Genomic DNA, 13,589 nt, shown 5'->3' on the forward strand with positions numbered 1-13,589 from the left:
CCAGGTATCTGAAACCCTCCCTCCTGCACCATCCCTGTAGCCACGTGTTCCATTCTTATCTCTTCATATTCCTTGCCTCACTAGCACATGGCACGGGCAAGAAACCAGAGATAACAACTCTGTTTGTTTTACCCCTAAGCTTCCACCCTAGCTCCCTGAATTTCTGTCTTAAATCTCCATCCCTTTTCCTACCTATATCATTCGTGCTAATGTGGACCATGTCTTGGGGCTGCTTCCCTTCCCCCTCAAGGATCCTGAAATCACGATCCAAGACATTATGAACCCTGGCACCCGGGAGGCAAACACCAACCATGAGTGTCTCTCGTTACCAGAGTCCTGTATCTGTCCCCCTAACTATGGAGTGAGTTTATTAGTTACTGAAACATGAAAAGAAATAGTAATACAACACACTTAGACATAGATTAGAAATGAGATTTCATAAAAGGTAAAAGCTAAAAAAAAATGGATCACTCTCTATGGTCATGTGTGAATAGATGACAGTGGAATATTTATAGTTAAACACTCAATTTTGGGACACGTAGTTCAGCAGGTTTGTTGAAATTCTTTCTCATGGTTATTTTTGGCTGACAGCATTCAGATCAAGGGAATCCTTCTCTTGTCCTGCTTCTTTTCGATTTTCTTGCTAACCAGATGGTTTCTAGCAACCAGAGTGAAAAAATCCTTTACTTGCAAGGCAGGAATGACAAGTGGGTGATTCTTTGACTGTGACATTGACAGAATGCTGTTACTTAAACCAGGCAAATTAGCATCTCTGCCCACTGATATACTTTTTTTTCAAAAAAAAAGAACAGAACACACTGGTTTTTAAACCCTAATCTTAAGTGTTCCTGAAAGGGGAAACACAAATCATGTCTCGAGGGCATCAATATGGATTTCAACAGCTCCTTATTTCCCCTTCCCCCACCACACCCTAGTTCTAAACTTCCAGCTCAGCACTGTCCCCATGACTTGTCCGGACTTGTCCTACCTGCCTATCTCCTTTTCCACCTATCCACTCCACCTTCTCCTCTCTGACCTATCACCTTCATCCCCTCCCCCACTCACCCATTGTACTCTATGCTACTTTCTCCCCACCCCCACCCTCCTCTAGCTTATCTCTCCACGCTTCAGGCTCACTGCCTTTATTCCTGATGAAGGGCTTTTGCCCGAAACGTTGATTTCGAAGCTACTTGGATGCTGCCTGAACTGCTGTGCTCTTCCAGCACTACTAATCCAGAATCTGGTTTCCAGCATCTGCAGTCATTGTTTTTACCCCTATGTCTCTCACCTAGACTGCTGTTTTTTTTGTTAATCATGTTTACAGTCTGAGACAACTCCTAGGAGATTACAATTCGGTTTGTAGTTCATTTCACCCTTTTAAGTCCACGCATCTGAAGATTTCTTAAAACTTCATAAGTATGGCATTCCAGGGTCTTTTTCACCAGACAGCAACTGAATTCACACCCCAGTTCACTTTTCACTTTATGTCCTATTCGTAAAGAATACAAGTTGTAATTAAAAGTTTAATCTACCCATAGGTAATCTGCAGTCATTGCACTTTCTCAAAAAAAATTCAACTATTTACAACAATAAATTACCTTATAAGTTTCTAACATATAGGTCACTGATCTAAATGTTCAGATCTCATGGCGATAATTTTGTCCAGGTGCCAGTCATTTCCACAGTCATCTGTGATATTGTTCGTCATTTGTGTTAGTTAAATACTTTTTTCCTTTATTTTGTTTTCTTGGAAGCTTTTATGTCTTCCACTTGCTGCATCATTAGTTGTTTGGTTTCCTTTACTTTCTGCTCAAATTCTCTCACTGGAGTGTCATTGCTGGCATTTATTTCTGAAATGACTATCTCCTCAGTGGTTTGCAGCTCCTTGTGGGTGTTATGCATCTTCACTTGTTTTTGCAAATCTATCATTTTCTCTAACATTACTTTGGGCTCTAGCCAATGTTTCTCTAACTGCTCATGCTGAGCCTGATATACTTTATGAATGAGTGCTTCAGGTTGTCTCATAGAGGAACAATACATTGCTTGTCGTTCATCCTGCTTCCTTCTTTGCTCTTTTGGCTTTTTATTCATCTTTGTCACAAGAGTGGATGCATCCCTTAAAAGCTTCATCTCAGAGATAATATACTCAAATATCGATTGATCTTGAGAAGTTTTTTGGCCTTTTGCTCTTCATTTTTCACTCTGCAGCAGAGGTGAGATTTTAGCCGCACTAATTCAGAAGAAAGTAAGTCATTCCGTTTGTCTTTAATCTTCAGTCCTAAAAGTGTTTTTTTAATAGTGTGCTGCATTTTTGTTGTGGCACTGATATTTGATTGATTCATGGATTACAATTAATGCAAGTCACAGCATGGTGATATGTCTGCACTTGGTATCCAGCAGTGTCTATGATGTAAAACATCTGTAATATGGAAGCAGATTGATTATATGTGCACTCCGGTACTATTAATGAACTGCTGTATGCTGAGATCTTGACATTTGTAGTATTTGCAAGACTTTCCATGCCTGGGGTACATGTATCTTTTAAATTTTCAGGTATAGTTTATTACAATTAACAACTTTTTAAAAAGTTCACTCATGGACATCACTGTTTGATTATTACCCATCTTTAGTTGCCCTTGAGAAGGAGGTGTTGTGCTAACAATTTGTACCCTAGAGTCCATTTGTTGTAAGTATACTTGTAATGTGATTAAGGAGAGATTTTGCTTCGAAATGTGTGTAGGAAGTGGTGTCTATAGAGGTTGAGAGAATTTCTGCAGTGCACCTTGTACAATGGTACACACTGCCGCTGAGTATTGGTGGTGGAGGGAATGAATGTTTATGGATGTGATGCCAATCAAGTGGGCTGCTTTGTCTTGGTTGAAGTCCAGCTTCTTGAGTGTTTTTGGAGCTGCATGCATCTAGGCAAGTAAGGAGTATTCCATCACACGGTAGACTGGTGCCTTGGTGGACATGCTTTGTGAAGTCAGGAGATGAGTTACTTATTGTAGGATTTCTAGCCTCTGATCTGCTCTTATAGTCACAGTATTTATGTGGCAAGTCCAACGTAATGATAGTTCCAGGATGGTTGATAGTGGGGTTCCAGGTCTTGCTGCCTTTGGACATGAATTGCTTTAGTATCTGAAGAGTTACAAATGGTGCAGAACATTGAACAATTAGAAGTAAGCTTTCCCACTTCTGACTTTACAATGGAGGGAAGTTTATTGATGAAGCAATTGAAGTTCATTGGGCTAAGGATACTATCCTGAGAAACTCCTGCAGGGATGTCTTGGAGCCTAGATGACTTCCAATAACCACAACCATCTTTTTTTGTACTGTATATAACAGCAACAGTGGATAGTTTTCCATCTGATTTCCACTGACTCCAGCTTTGTTAGGACTCCATGATGCTACAGGAGAAAGTGAGGACTGCAGATGCTGGAGATCAGAGCTGAAAATGTGTTGCTGGAAATGCGCAGCAGGTCAGGCAGCATCCAAGGAGCAGGAGAATCGACGTTTCGGGCATGATTCCTGAAGAAGGGCTCATGCCTGAAACGTCGATTCTCCTGCTCATTGGATGCTGCCTGACCTGCTGCGCTTTTCCAGCAATACAGTTTCAGTCCATGATGCTACACTCGATTTTGAGTGTCCTTGATGTTAACAACATTCATTTTCATCTCAACTCAGTTTTTCAGCTCATTTGAAAAAAAGCTGTAATGAATAGCCCTGGTGAAACCAAAACTGAACATCAGTGTAGCTTGATATCATTATTAGTGACACACTGCACCACTTTAGTGAAGATCGAGAAAAGACTGATGAAGTGGAAATTGGTCAGGTTATATTTGTATTTTTTTTTCTGTACAGGAGATATACCCTGACACTAAATTATGCTCCCTACCCCTTGCGGGCACTTCAGACTTGCAATTTTCTAGCATTATGAATTAGACTGCTTTCTTGGCTGGGCCAAAGTAAAGCATATTTTTAGAATAGCTTCAGGCTGGAAAATCAGAACCGTATAGTCTTTAATTCAAAATCTAACTTTATTTTATGTTTCCTAAAAACCAAATGAATAGGTTCATTCAATAATGGTTGAGGACTGGTAAATGACACTTGGAGATTCACACTATAGTAACATCAGTAACATTACAGTCAATATCACAAGGCTGTCAAGGAAAATTACCAAGATCATTTATAAATGCATTACACTATATGGAAGAGAAGCAAAAGCAAACATGAAGCATTGTGTCATCACTTCAGCTTAGAAATGAAAAGACTATTGCAAACAATAATATGTAAAGTTGCTCTCAGCAGAGATTTGTGCTCACTGAATGCAATGTTTGCACTAACCTGGGATGGAAGCAGCAGCCAGAAAGCCAATCACCATGACCTTCACCTGTCATGATAATGTCACCGTTGGGAATGGACCACATTTTCCAGAGGCGTTCATCACTTCCAGTCACCAGGATTTGTTTTCGTGGGTGAAGAGCTAGGCTATAAAAAGATGAGGAGATAGGTTTTCAGTAGTACACTATGAGCTTTTCAAAGTTATTGTTCACTATATATGCGTATCAAGGTATCATCTTGAGCATCATGGGAAATCCTGCCGACAGAATAACTTCATCATTTTTTGTTATCTCTAATTTGCATTGTAGTCTAATTCTAGAAAAAATCTAATGCATACTTTAACAACCAAGTCAATCCACAAAAAATAAAGATGACAATTAAAATAATTTTCTTGTCTATCATATTATAGTAATAAAGCACACAATCTGCACTGAATGTTAGTTCTTTTTTTTATTTAGCAGTAGAGAGCACACATTACACACGCTTTAATCATAAACAAACACAATAATGATCAAAGTAGCATCAATCCAGGTGTGAAGGCTCATGAGGGAAGAATTAATCTTAAAACAACTAGTTTACAGAAAAGACTACATAAATTATTGCAGATGGCACAATGAATCTTGTTCTAAATTTCTGTTGATCAGAGGATTTTATTACTTGGATAACATCAAGGCTTCAGCAGCTGAATATGGATGCAATCACTCTAGTGGTAAGCATAGGTTTTACAACTGTCTTTAAATAAAAAGGTACAACTTTCCATTCCATTGATTTCAAGTGGATGTGAAAGATCCAATGAAACAATATTCAAGGAGAAATTTTTCATTTAAATTCATTTGTGGGATATGGGCATCGCTGGCTGGTCAGCATTTATTGCCAGTCCCTACCTGCCCTTGAGAAGGTGGTGGTGAGCTGACTTCTTGAAGTGCTGCAGTCCACCTGCTGTGGGTTGGCCTACAATTCCATTTGGGAGGGAATTCCAGGATTTTGACCCAGCGACAATGACAGAACTATGATATATTTCAAAGTCAGTATGGTGACTGGCTTGGAGGGGAACTTGAAGGTAGTAGTGTTCTAATGCATCTGCTGCCCTTGTCCTTCTAGATGGAAGTGGTCATGGTGCTGTCTGAGGATCTTTGGTGAATTTCTGCAATGCATCTTATAGATGGTACACACTGCTGCTACTGAGCATTGGTGATAGAGGGAGTGGATGCTTGTGGATGTAGTGCCAATCAAGTAACTGCTTTATCTTGGACGGTATCAATCTTCTTGAGTGTTGTTAGAGCTGTACTCATCTAGATAAATAGGGATTATTCCATCACACTCCTGAGATGTGTCTTGTAGATGATGGACAGGCTCTGGGGAGTTGGGAGGTGAGTTACTAGCTGCAGTATTCCGAGTCTCTGGCCTGCTTGTGTAACCTGAGTTTATGTGGTGAGTCCAGTTGAGTTTCTGGAGAACGATAACTCCCCAAGATGTTGATAGTTGGGAATTCAATGGTGGTAACATGATTGAATGTCAAGGGGCAGTGGTTAGATTGTCTCTTATTGGTGATGGTCATAGCCTGGCAAATGTTACTTGCCACTTGTCAGCATAAGCTTGGATATTGTCCGGATCTTGTTGCACTTGAACCTGGACTGTTTCAGTATTTCAGGAGTCATGAATGGAGATGAACATTGTGCAATCATCAGTGAACATCCCCACTTTTGATTATATGAGGGAGAGAAGGTCATTGACAAAGCAACTGAAGATGGTTGAGGGGGCCTCAGACATGACCCTGAGGAACTCCTGCAGAGATGTTCTGAAGATGACTGACCTCCAACAACCATGACCATTTTTCTGTGTATCAGATATGGTTCCAACCAGAGAGAGTTTGCCCCTTATACCAAATGATACCAAGTTTGCCAGGGCTCCTTGATGCCATACTCGAATGCGGCCTTGATGTCAAGGGTTGTCATGCTCATCTTCCCTCTGGAATTCAGCTCTTTTGTCTATGTTTGAACCAAGGCTGTATTGAGGTCAGGAGTTGTGTGGCCCTGGTGGAACCCAAGCTGGGCATCACTGAGCAGGTGCTGTTTGATGGCGCTATTTTCGATAACTTCCATTTACTGACTATTGAGAATAGACTGATGGGGCGGTAATTTGCTGGATTGGATTTGTCCTGCTTTTTATGTACAGGACACACCTGGGCAATTTCCCACATTAGAGATTGCAGTGCTGGTCAGGCAGCATCCGAGGAGCATGAGAATCAACGTTTTGCGTATAAGCCCATCATTATTTCCTCCCAATTTTCCACATTGTTGGGTAGCTGCCAGTGTTGCTTTGGAACAGCTTGGCTGGGGAGCAGCACTTTTTTTTAAGCTTAGATTCCCAACAGTGTGGAAACAGTCCATTTGGCCCAACAAGTTCAGACTGACACTCCGAACAATAACCCACTCAGACACTTGCCTGACATTTTACCCCTGACTAATGCACCTAACACTATGGGCAATTTAGCATGTCCAATTCACCTAACCTGCACATATTTGGACTGTGGGAGGAAACTGGAGCACCCGGAGGAAACCCATGCAGACACGGGGAGAATGTGCAAACTCCACACAGCCAGTTGCCTGAGGCTGTAATTGAACCCAGGTCCCTGGCGCTGCAAGGCAGCAATGTTAACCACTGAGCCACTGTGTGTTTTGGAGCACAAGTCTTCAGTACTGTTACAGGAATGTTGTCAGGGTGCATAGGCTTTGCAGTACCCAGTGTCTCCAACTGTTTCTTGATATCACATGGAGTGAATCAAATTGGCTGAAGATTAGCATCTGTAATGATGGGGACCACTGGAGAAGGCTGAGATGGATCATCCGCGTGGTACTTCTGGTCAAAAATTGCTGCAAAAGCTTCAGCCTTATCCTTTTCACTGAAATGCTGGCCTGTTCCATCATTAAGGATAGGGATATTTATGGAGCCTCCTCCTCCTCAATCGTCCACCACCATTCACAGCTGGGTGTGGCAAGACTGCAGAACTTAGATCTGCTCCATTGGCTGTGGCGTCACCTAGCTCTGTCTATTACTTGCTGCCTATGCTTTTTGGCATTTAAGTAGTCCTGTATGGTAGCTTTACCAGGTTGATACATCATTTTCACATACGCCTGATGCTGCTCTTGACATACCCTCCTGCACTCTCCATTGAAACAGGGTTGATCCCCTGGCTTGCTGGCAATGTTTGAGTGGCAAAATGCTGGGTCATGAGGTTACAGATTGTGCTAGAGTACAATTCTGTTGCTATTGCTAGCCCATGGATGTCAAGTCTTGAGTTGCAATATCAGTTTGAGGTCCGTCCCATTTAGCATGGTGGTAGTGCCACACACACAATGGGGGTTATTCTCAATGTGAAGGAGGGATTTCATCTCCACAGGGACTGTGTTGTGGGTGCTCTTACTGATATTGTCATGGACAGATGCATTTGCAGCTGGTAAATTGGTAAGGGTGAGGTCAAGTATGTTTTTCCCTCATTGGCTCCCTCACCACCTGCCACAGATCCAGACTAGCAGCAATGACCTTTAGGACCTGACCAGCTTGATCAGTAATACTGCTGCTGAGCTGGTCTTGGTGGTAGACATTGAAACCCCCTACCCATATTACATTTTTTTCCCACCATCCTCAGCGCTTCCTCGAAGTGTTGTTCAACAAGGAGGAATATCAATTCATCAGCTGAGGGAGTATGGTATGTGGTAATCAGCAGGAGGTTTCCCTGCCCATGTTTCACCTGAAGCCACAAGCGTTCATGAGGTCTGGAATCAATGTTGAGGACTTCCAGGGCAACTCCCTCCCGACTGAATACCACTGTGCTGCTGCCTCTGCTTGCACCACTGCAGGACTGACCGCTATGGCCTGCCATTCGTCATGGTGTGTCTGTAAGATATGATTCCATGAGTATGACTGTGTCAGGCTGTTGATTGACTAGTCTGTGAGACAGTAATTCCATTTTGGTACTAGCCCCAGATGTTAGGAAGGAGGACATTGCAGGGTAGTTTCTGCTGTTGTCTTTTATGGTGCCTGGGGCAATGTCAGGTGATCCATCCGGTTTCATTTCTTTGAGACTTTGTAGTGATTGGTACAACTGAATGGCTTGCTATGCCATTTCAGAGGGCAACTGAGAGTCAACTACATTGCTGTGGGTCTGCAATCACAGGTAGGCCAGATAAGGTGAGGATGACAGCTTCCTTCCCTGAAGGACATTAGTGAACCAGATTGGTTTTTCCAATAATTGACAATGATGTCATAGTAATCAATAAATTCTTAATTCCACAGTTTTTTTTAATTATTGAATTCAAATTCCACCATCTGCAATGGTGGGATTTGAACCTGGCTCCTCAGAATATGAGCTGAGTCTCTGGAGTAATAGCCCAGCGGTAATACCACTATCCCACAAAAATGGCAATTTCTAAAATGGAAATTCTAGCCAAGATTTATCTCTCAACCAACATTGACATTACAAAAAATTATCAGCTAAAATTCCATCCCTTGCATTAAAATGTCAAATTGGAGATATAAATTGAGATTTTGAATTGTAACATTACATTCTGTTATTCATCTTGTAAGCAGTTTTACTGGAATTTATATTACAGGTTACTCTATTATTAATGAATTATGTACAGGCACTCCATGGGTTGTGAATGGATTCCGTTCTGAAGTATGTTTGCAAGTTAATTTGTATACAAGTCAGAACACAGTGCAGGACAATATAAAATAGCTATTCATAAGTACAGGAAATGTTCATATGTTGGATCTTTATAATTACACTGTTATATGGGATCGCATTCATAAGTACAAACTTCTGTAAATCACGGATATCCTATGCAAAAAAGAATGACAGAGCAAAACATTGCCATAATCTGATTTGCAGAAATATTAAGAAGAATCATGACAGTGAAAGAAGAGAAAGGATAAATTTAATATATATTTTATTATTGTGCTATAAATGAAAGAGGGGATTTGCACTGCAGAAATAATCTGAGATTAGACTGTCAGCCAAATTGGAAGATGCAGAAAAACTTGTCTTCCCATCAATTCTCTCTCTGCTTCACTGACCAATAGTCTTGAGATGTCCAGCCAATTGGAACATCCTATATTATCATGGTTAGAATTACCTCTAAGGACCACATTGTCTCTTTCTTTTCCCTTCAACAACTGATCACTTTCCATAAAGCCCAAATCTTTTGAACTCTTGAACATTCCTCTGGAAAGGGCCTTACTGTACCTTTCATTCTCATCAAGTGAATAAAAAAATTGTCATTTGAGGGCTAATTTCTCTCTGACTCTGGCTGTCAACATTTCTTATCCTTACTTCATTACAGGTTAACGTTCATCCAAATAACCTTCTTCCTTTTCGTTTCAAAGATACATATATATACTTTTCCTTCATGTACATTCCTTTCCTTCTTCCGATGATAATGACAAGCAACATGAATTCGACTGGGACAACACTCCTATTGTAGGACAAGCCAAACAGAGAACAGCCAGGGAATTCCTAGAGGCATGGCACTCATCCACAGATTCAATCAATAACCTGGACCCAATATACCGACCACTGCAGCGGACAGCTGGAACTGACAACCGGAAGCGGCAGATTCAAACCACTACAATGCTGGAGGAAAGATCACAGAAGCGCTTCACAGGAGGCTCCCCAGCACTGAGGATGTCACCTAGACAGGGAATGAAACGTCTGCAACTCAAATTCCCAGCTCGGCGAACAGAACCACAACAATGAACACCGAGCTAAAAATCTTCTCACAAACTTTGATCATTATGTTGAGATAATTGTGTGTGGTTTGGGAGTGCTTTCACCAAGAATTCTCATCAGAACTACCATCTGAACTATTGAAAGCCATATTCAAATCATCAGCTTGCAATTTTCAGTTTTCTATCGACTTGTTGAATTGTGGGTGCTTATGCTTGGTAAAAGCTTAAATGCTGATTGTGATGGCAAAGCTTTGATTAAGTGATCTAGCTTCCTAACACAAATCATATTAGTATTGTGTAACAACATGTTCTGGGGAAATGGTGATATAATGGCCATGTCCTTAACCAGCAACTCCAAAACCCAGGCTTTGTTCTGGGAACATGGGTTAAAATCCAAATGTAGCAGTTGGTGGAATTTCAATTCAATTAACAAGTTTGTACCTGAAAAAAATCTCAGTAATATAGGCCATAATACAATTATTGATTGGTATAAAAAACAATGTTCTCAAGGGAAGGAAATCTGCCATTGTTACTCCTAACACACAATGTGGTTGACTCCTAACTTCCTTCTAACTTGGCCTCAGTTCAGGGGCAGTGGATAACAGATGCTAGCCTTGTGAGCAATGCTCATACTTGATGCCCATGTCATGACAAGTCCACTAAGAATCCTAACTGCATCAGTAAGAATGCTTCTCATTTTTCCAAACTCCTATGATATAGGGCACAACTTCCTCAAAAGACTGATAAGATAATAAAGGCTAACAATTAATTTGCTTTCTGAATTACTTGCTGTAATTGCATGCTAATGTGTTGTGATTCTTGTACAAAAACACTCAGATCCCTCTGCACTGCAACAGTCTCTACTCTCTCTCTGTTTAAAAAATATTTTACTTTTATAAACTTGAACCGAAGTTGACAATCTATTATTTTCTCACATTGTATTTCATTTGCCAAATTATTGCCCTCTCGATGAACATGACTGTAGCCTTTTCCAATCTTTTTCTGTCCTCCTCTATAATTTATTTTCTACCTTTTCTTTATATTTTCAGAAAACTTGGTTGCAATATTCTCAGTTCCTTTGTTCAAGTTATTAATATTGATTGTAAATAGTTGAGGTCCCAACACTAATCCTTGCCACTAAATTCCAAGAATGGTACTGCCCTCAATTCACTAAAAGATACCCTAAAATAAAAGTTATGTTCTTTCGATAAAAACTTTCTCATTATTTCAGCTTTATGCTTTGCACCCACTGCTTTTATACAATGCAGAAGGCTACAGTTGAAGGTGTATTGATATTATGATATAGAACCTGAAGTATTAGAGCAATTAGGAATGGACAAAGAATTTAAGCCTTGGCTTCAATGCCAAATACTGAGTTCTGTCCTTGTTGCAATTGGAGATGTGGGGTCCAATTCCAACAAGGACAGAACCCTCCTGGTTCTCACCTTCCACCCCACCAACCACCTGATACAACACATCATTCTCCACCTTTTCTGCCACCTACAAACAGACCCCATCAACAGGAATATATTTTCCTCCCCATCCCTCTGTGACTCCCTTGTTAAATCCATGCCCCCCACCAACCCACCCTCCACTCCTGGCACCTTGCCTTGCCACCGCAAGAAGTACAAAACCTGTGCCCACCCCTCCCTCCTCATTCCATCCAAGGCTCCAAAGGATCATTCCACATCCAACAGAGATTTACCAGTACTTCCACACATGTCATCTACTGTGTCTGTTGTCCACGATGTGATCTCCTCTATATTAGGGAGACAGGATACCAACTTGCGGAACGTTTCAGAGAACATCACTTGGACACATGACCAAGCAACCCCACCGCCCTGAGGCCGAACACTTCAACTCCCCCTCCCACTCCGCCAAGGGCATGCAAGTCCTTGGCCTCCTCCACCCCCAAACTCTAGCCACCCAAAGCCTGGAGGAAGAAAGCCTCTTCTACCGCCTTAGGACCCTTCAACCACATGGGATCAATGCTGATTTCACCAGTTTCTTCATTTTCCCTGCCCCCACCTTATCCCAGATCCAAACCTCTTACTCCTCACCGCCTTCTTGAACTGACCTACCCATCCATTTCCTTTCCCACCTATCTGCTTCAGTCTCTTCTCTGACCTATCCCCATCACCCCCCACCTTCATCTACCTATTACCTTTCAACCTCCGCCCCCCGCCATGTATCTCTTCAGCCCCCTTGGGGCCGCCCATTCCTGGTGAACAGCTTATGCTCAAAACGGCGACTCTCCTGCTCCTTGGATGCTGCCTGATCGGCTGTGTTTTTCCAACACCAACTCTGATCTCCAGCATCTGCAGTCCTCACTTTCTCCTAATATTCAATTGTTGCATTTTCTGTTGTTACACAATAGATAACTCGAAGACTACTCATTTTATAAATATACATGCAGTGAATAATATAACTCACTGCAACCATTTGTCCATTAACTAACCTTATAAGACACCATGAGAATTAAATCTGAACTGTTCATTACTTCCACCTGACCTAAAAGATTTGGGTTCTGACCTTGAACTTACTTATGTTATCAATAACTCTTCATAATATACAGTACTTCATTCTCAGCCAGTGTTAATGTTGCTTGCAATTGGCAGTGCCATTAATATCCAATAACATTCATATTAATGTTTTGTAAGGTTATTGCAGGTTCATTGAGACACATTCCACACTGATAAATAGAAATTTCTATGCAGAGCATCACGTACAATGATAAACAATTTGCGTGAATCATAGATTTGTGGATATCATCAACCTAATTTGAAGTTTTCTTTCACATGAGTGACATCATTATTTGTGTGAGTAGAACACAAAATAACTGGGACAGTTTATGCCCTGATCATTTATTCCCAAACAATATCACTATGTATTCTACATGAGGTTACATTTTACCTCCTTTGCTATTCAGGATAATAGTCAATTACATAAAGACTCTGTTGACTGCACAAGTCAAGGAAGCTATCAGGAATGGAGACTAATCATTGTTTGTTGCAATAGGTAAATGAAACATGGACATATCTTAAAATTGAAGTACACAATTTAAGGGAAAGTAATTCTGTTGCATAAATAAGCAATTTAAGTCATACAATTTGACGGAAATGTAATGGAAACACTGGTTATAATTGGATGAATATTATGGATTGATATGGTGCAATAATACTTGTCCAATTGCCATTTCTAAGTCATAATAGAATCTGATTCCAACCTATTGGGTTGTGCGTATCAAGTGAAGGTAGCAGTGATGACAATGCTGCTGAATTTTATGTGTTGTTTGAAAATGAGACTAAGATTAGTAGTTTAAACTTGAAAAAGAGCAACTTTGTGGGCATGACAGTTCAGCTAGCTGAAGCACACTGAAATACTTGGCTTGATATTTAAACGGAGGTTCCAGAATACTCAGAATAAGTACATTCCAACTTCAAGAAAAATTCCAAAGGGTGGACTGCCATCTCAGATCAACTAAAGAAGTTAATGATGTGATGATTCTGCTCCTTTAAAAA

The 13,589-nt window shown here is 40.9% G+C and overlaps 1 protein-coding gene across 3 annotated transcripts in view; it reads right to left on the minus strand.

Moving 5' to 3' along the window:
- The window catches only part of spag16 (sperm associated antigen 16), a 1,014,658-nt gene that overhangs the window by 524,458 nt on the left and 476,611 nt on the right, over window positions 1-13,589 (minus strand). For all 3 annotated transcript variants that reach the window (XM_072578621.1, XM_072578623.1, XM_072578620.1), the window contains exon 11: window positions 4,345-4,488. In XM_072578621.1, the coding sequence (XP_072434722.1) occupies window positions 4,345-4,488 (144 nt within the window). The remainder of the gene's footprint in view (window positions 1-4,344; window positions 4,489-13,589) is intronic.

Source organism: Chiloscyllium punctatum, chromosome 10 (genome assembly GCF_047496795.1).
Source record: "Chiloscyllium punctatum isolate Juve2018m chromosome 10, sChiPun1.3, whole genome shotgun sequence".
Classification (NCBI taxonomy): domain Eukaryota; kingdom Metazoa; phylum Chordata; class Chondrichthyes; order Orectolobiformes; family Hemiscylliidae; genus Chiloscyllium; species Chiloscyllium punctatum.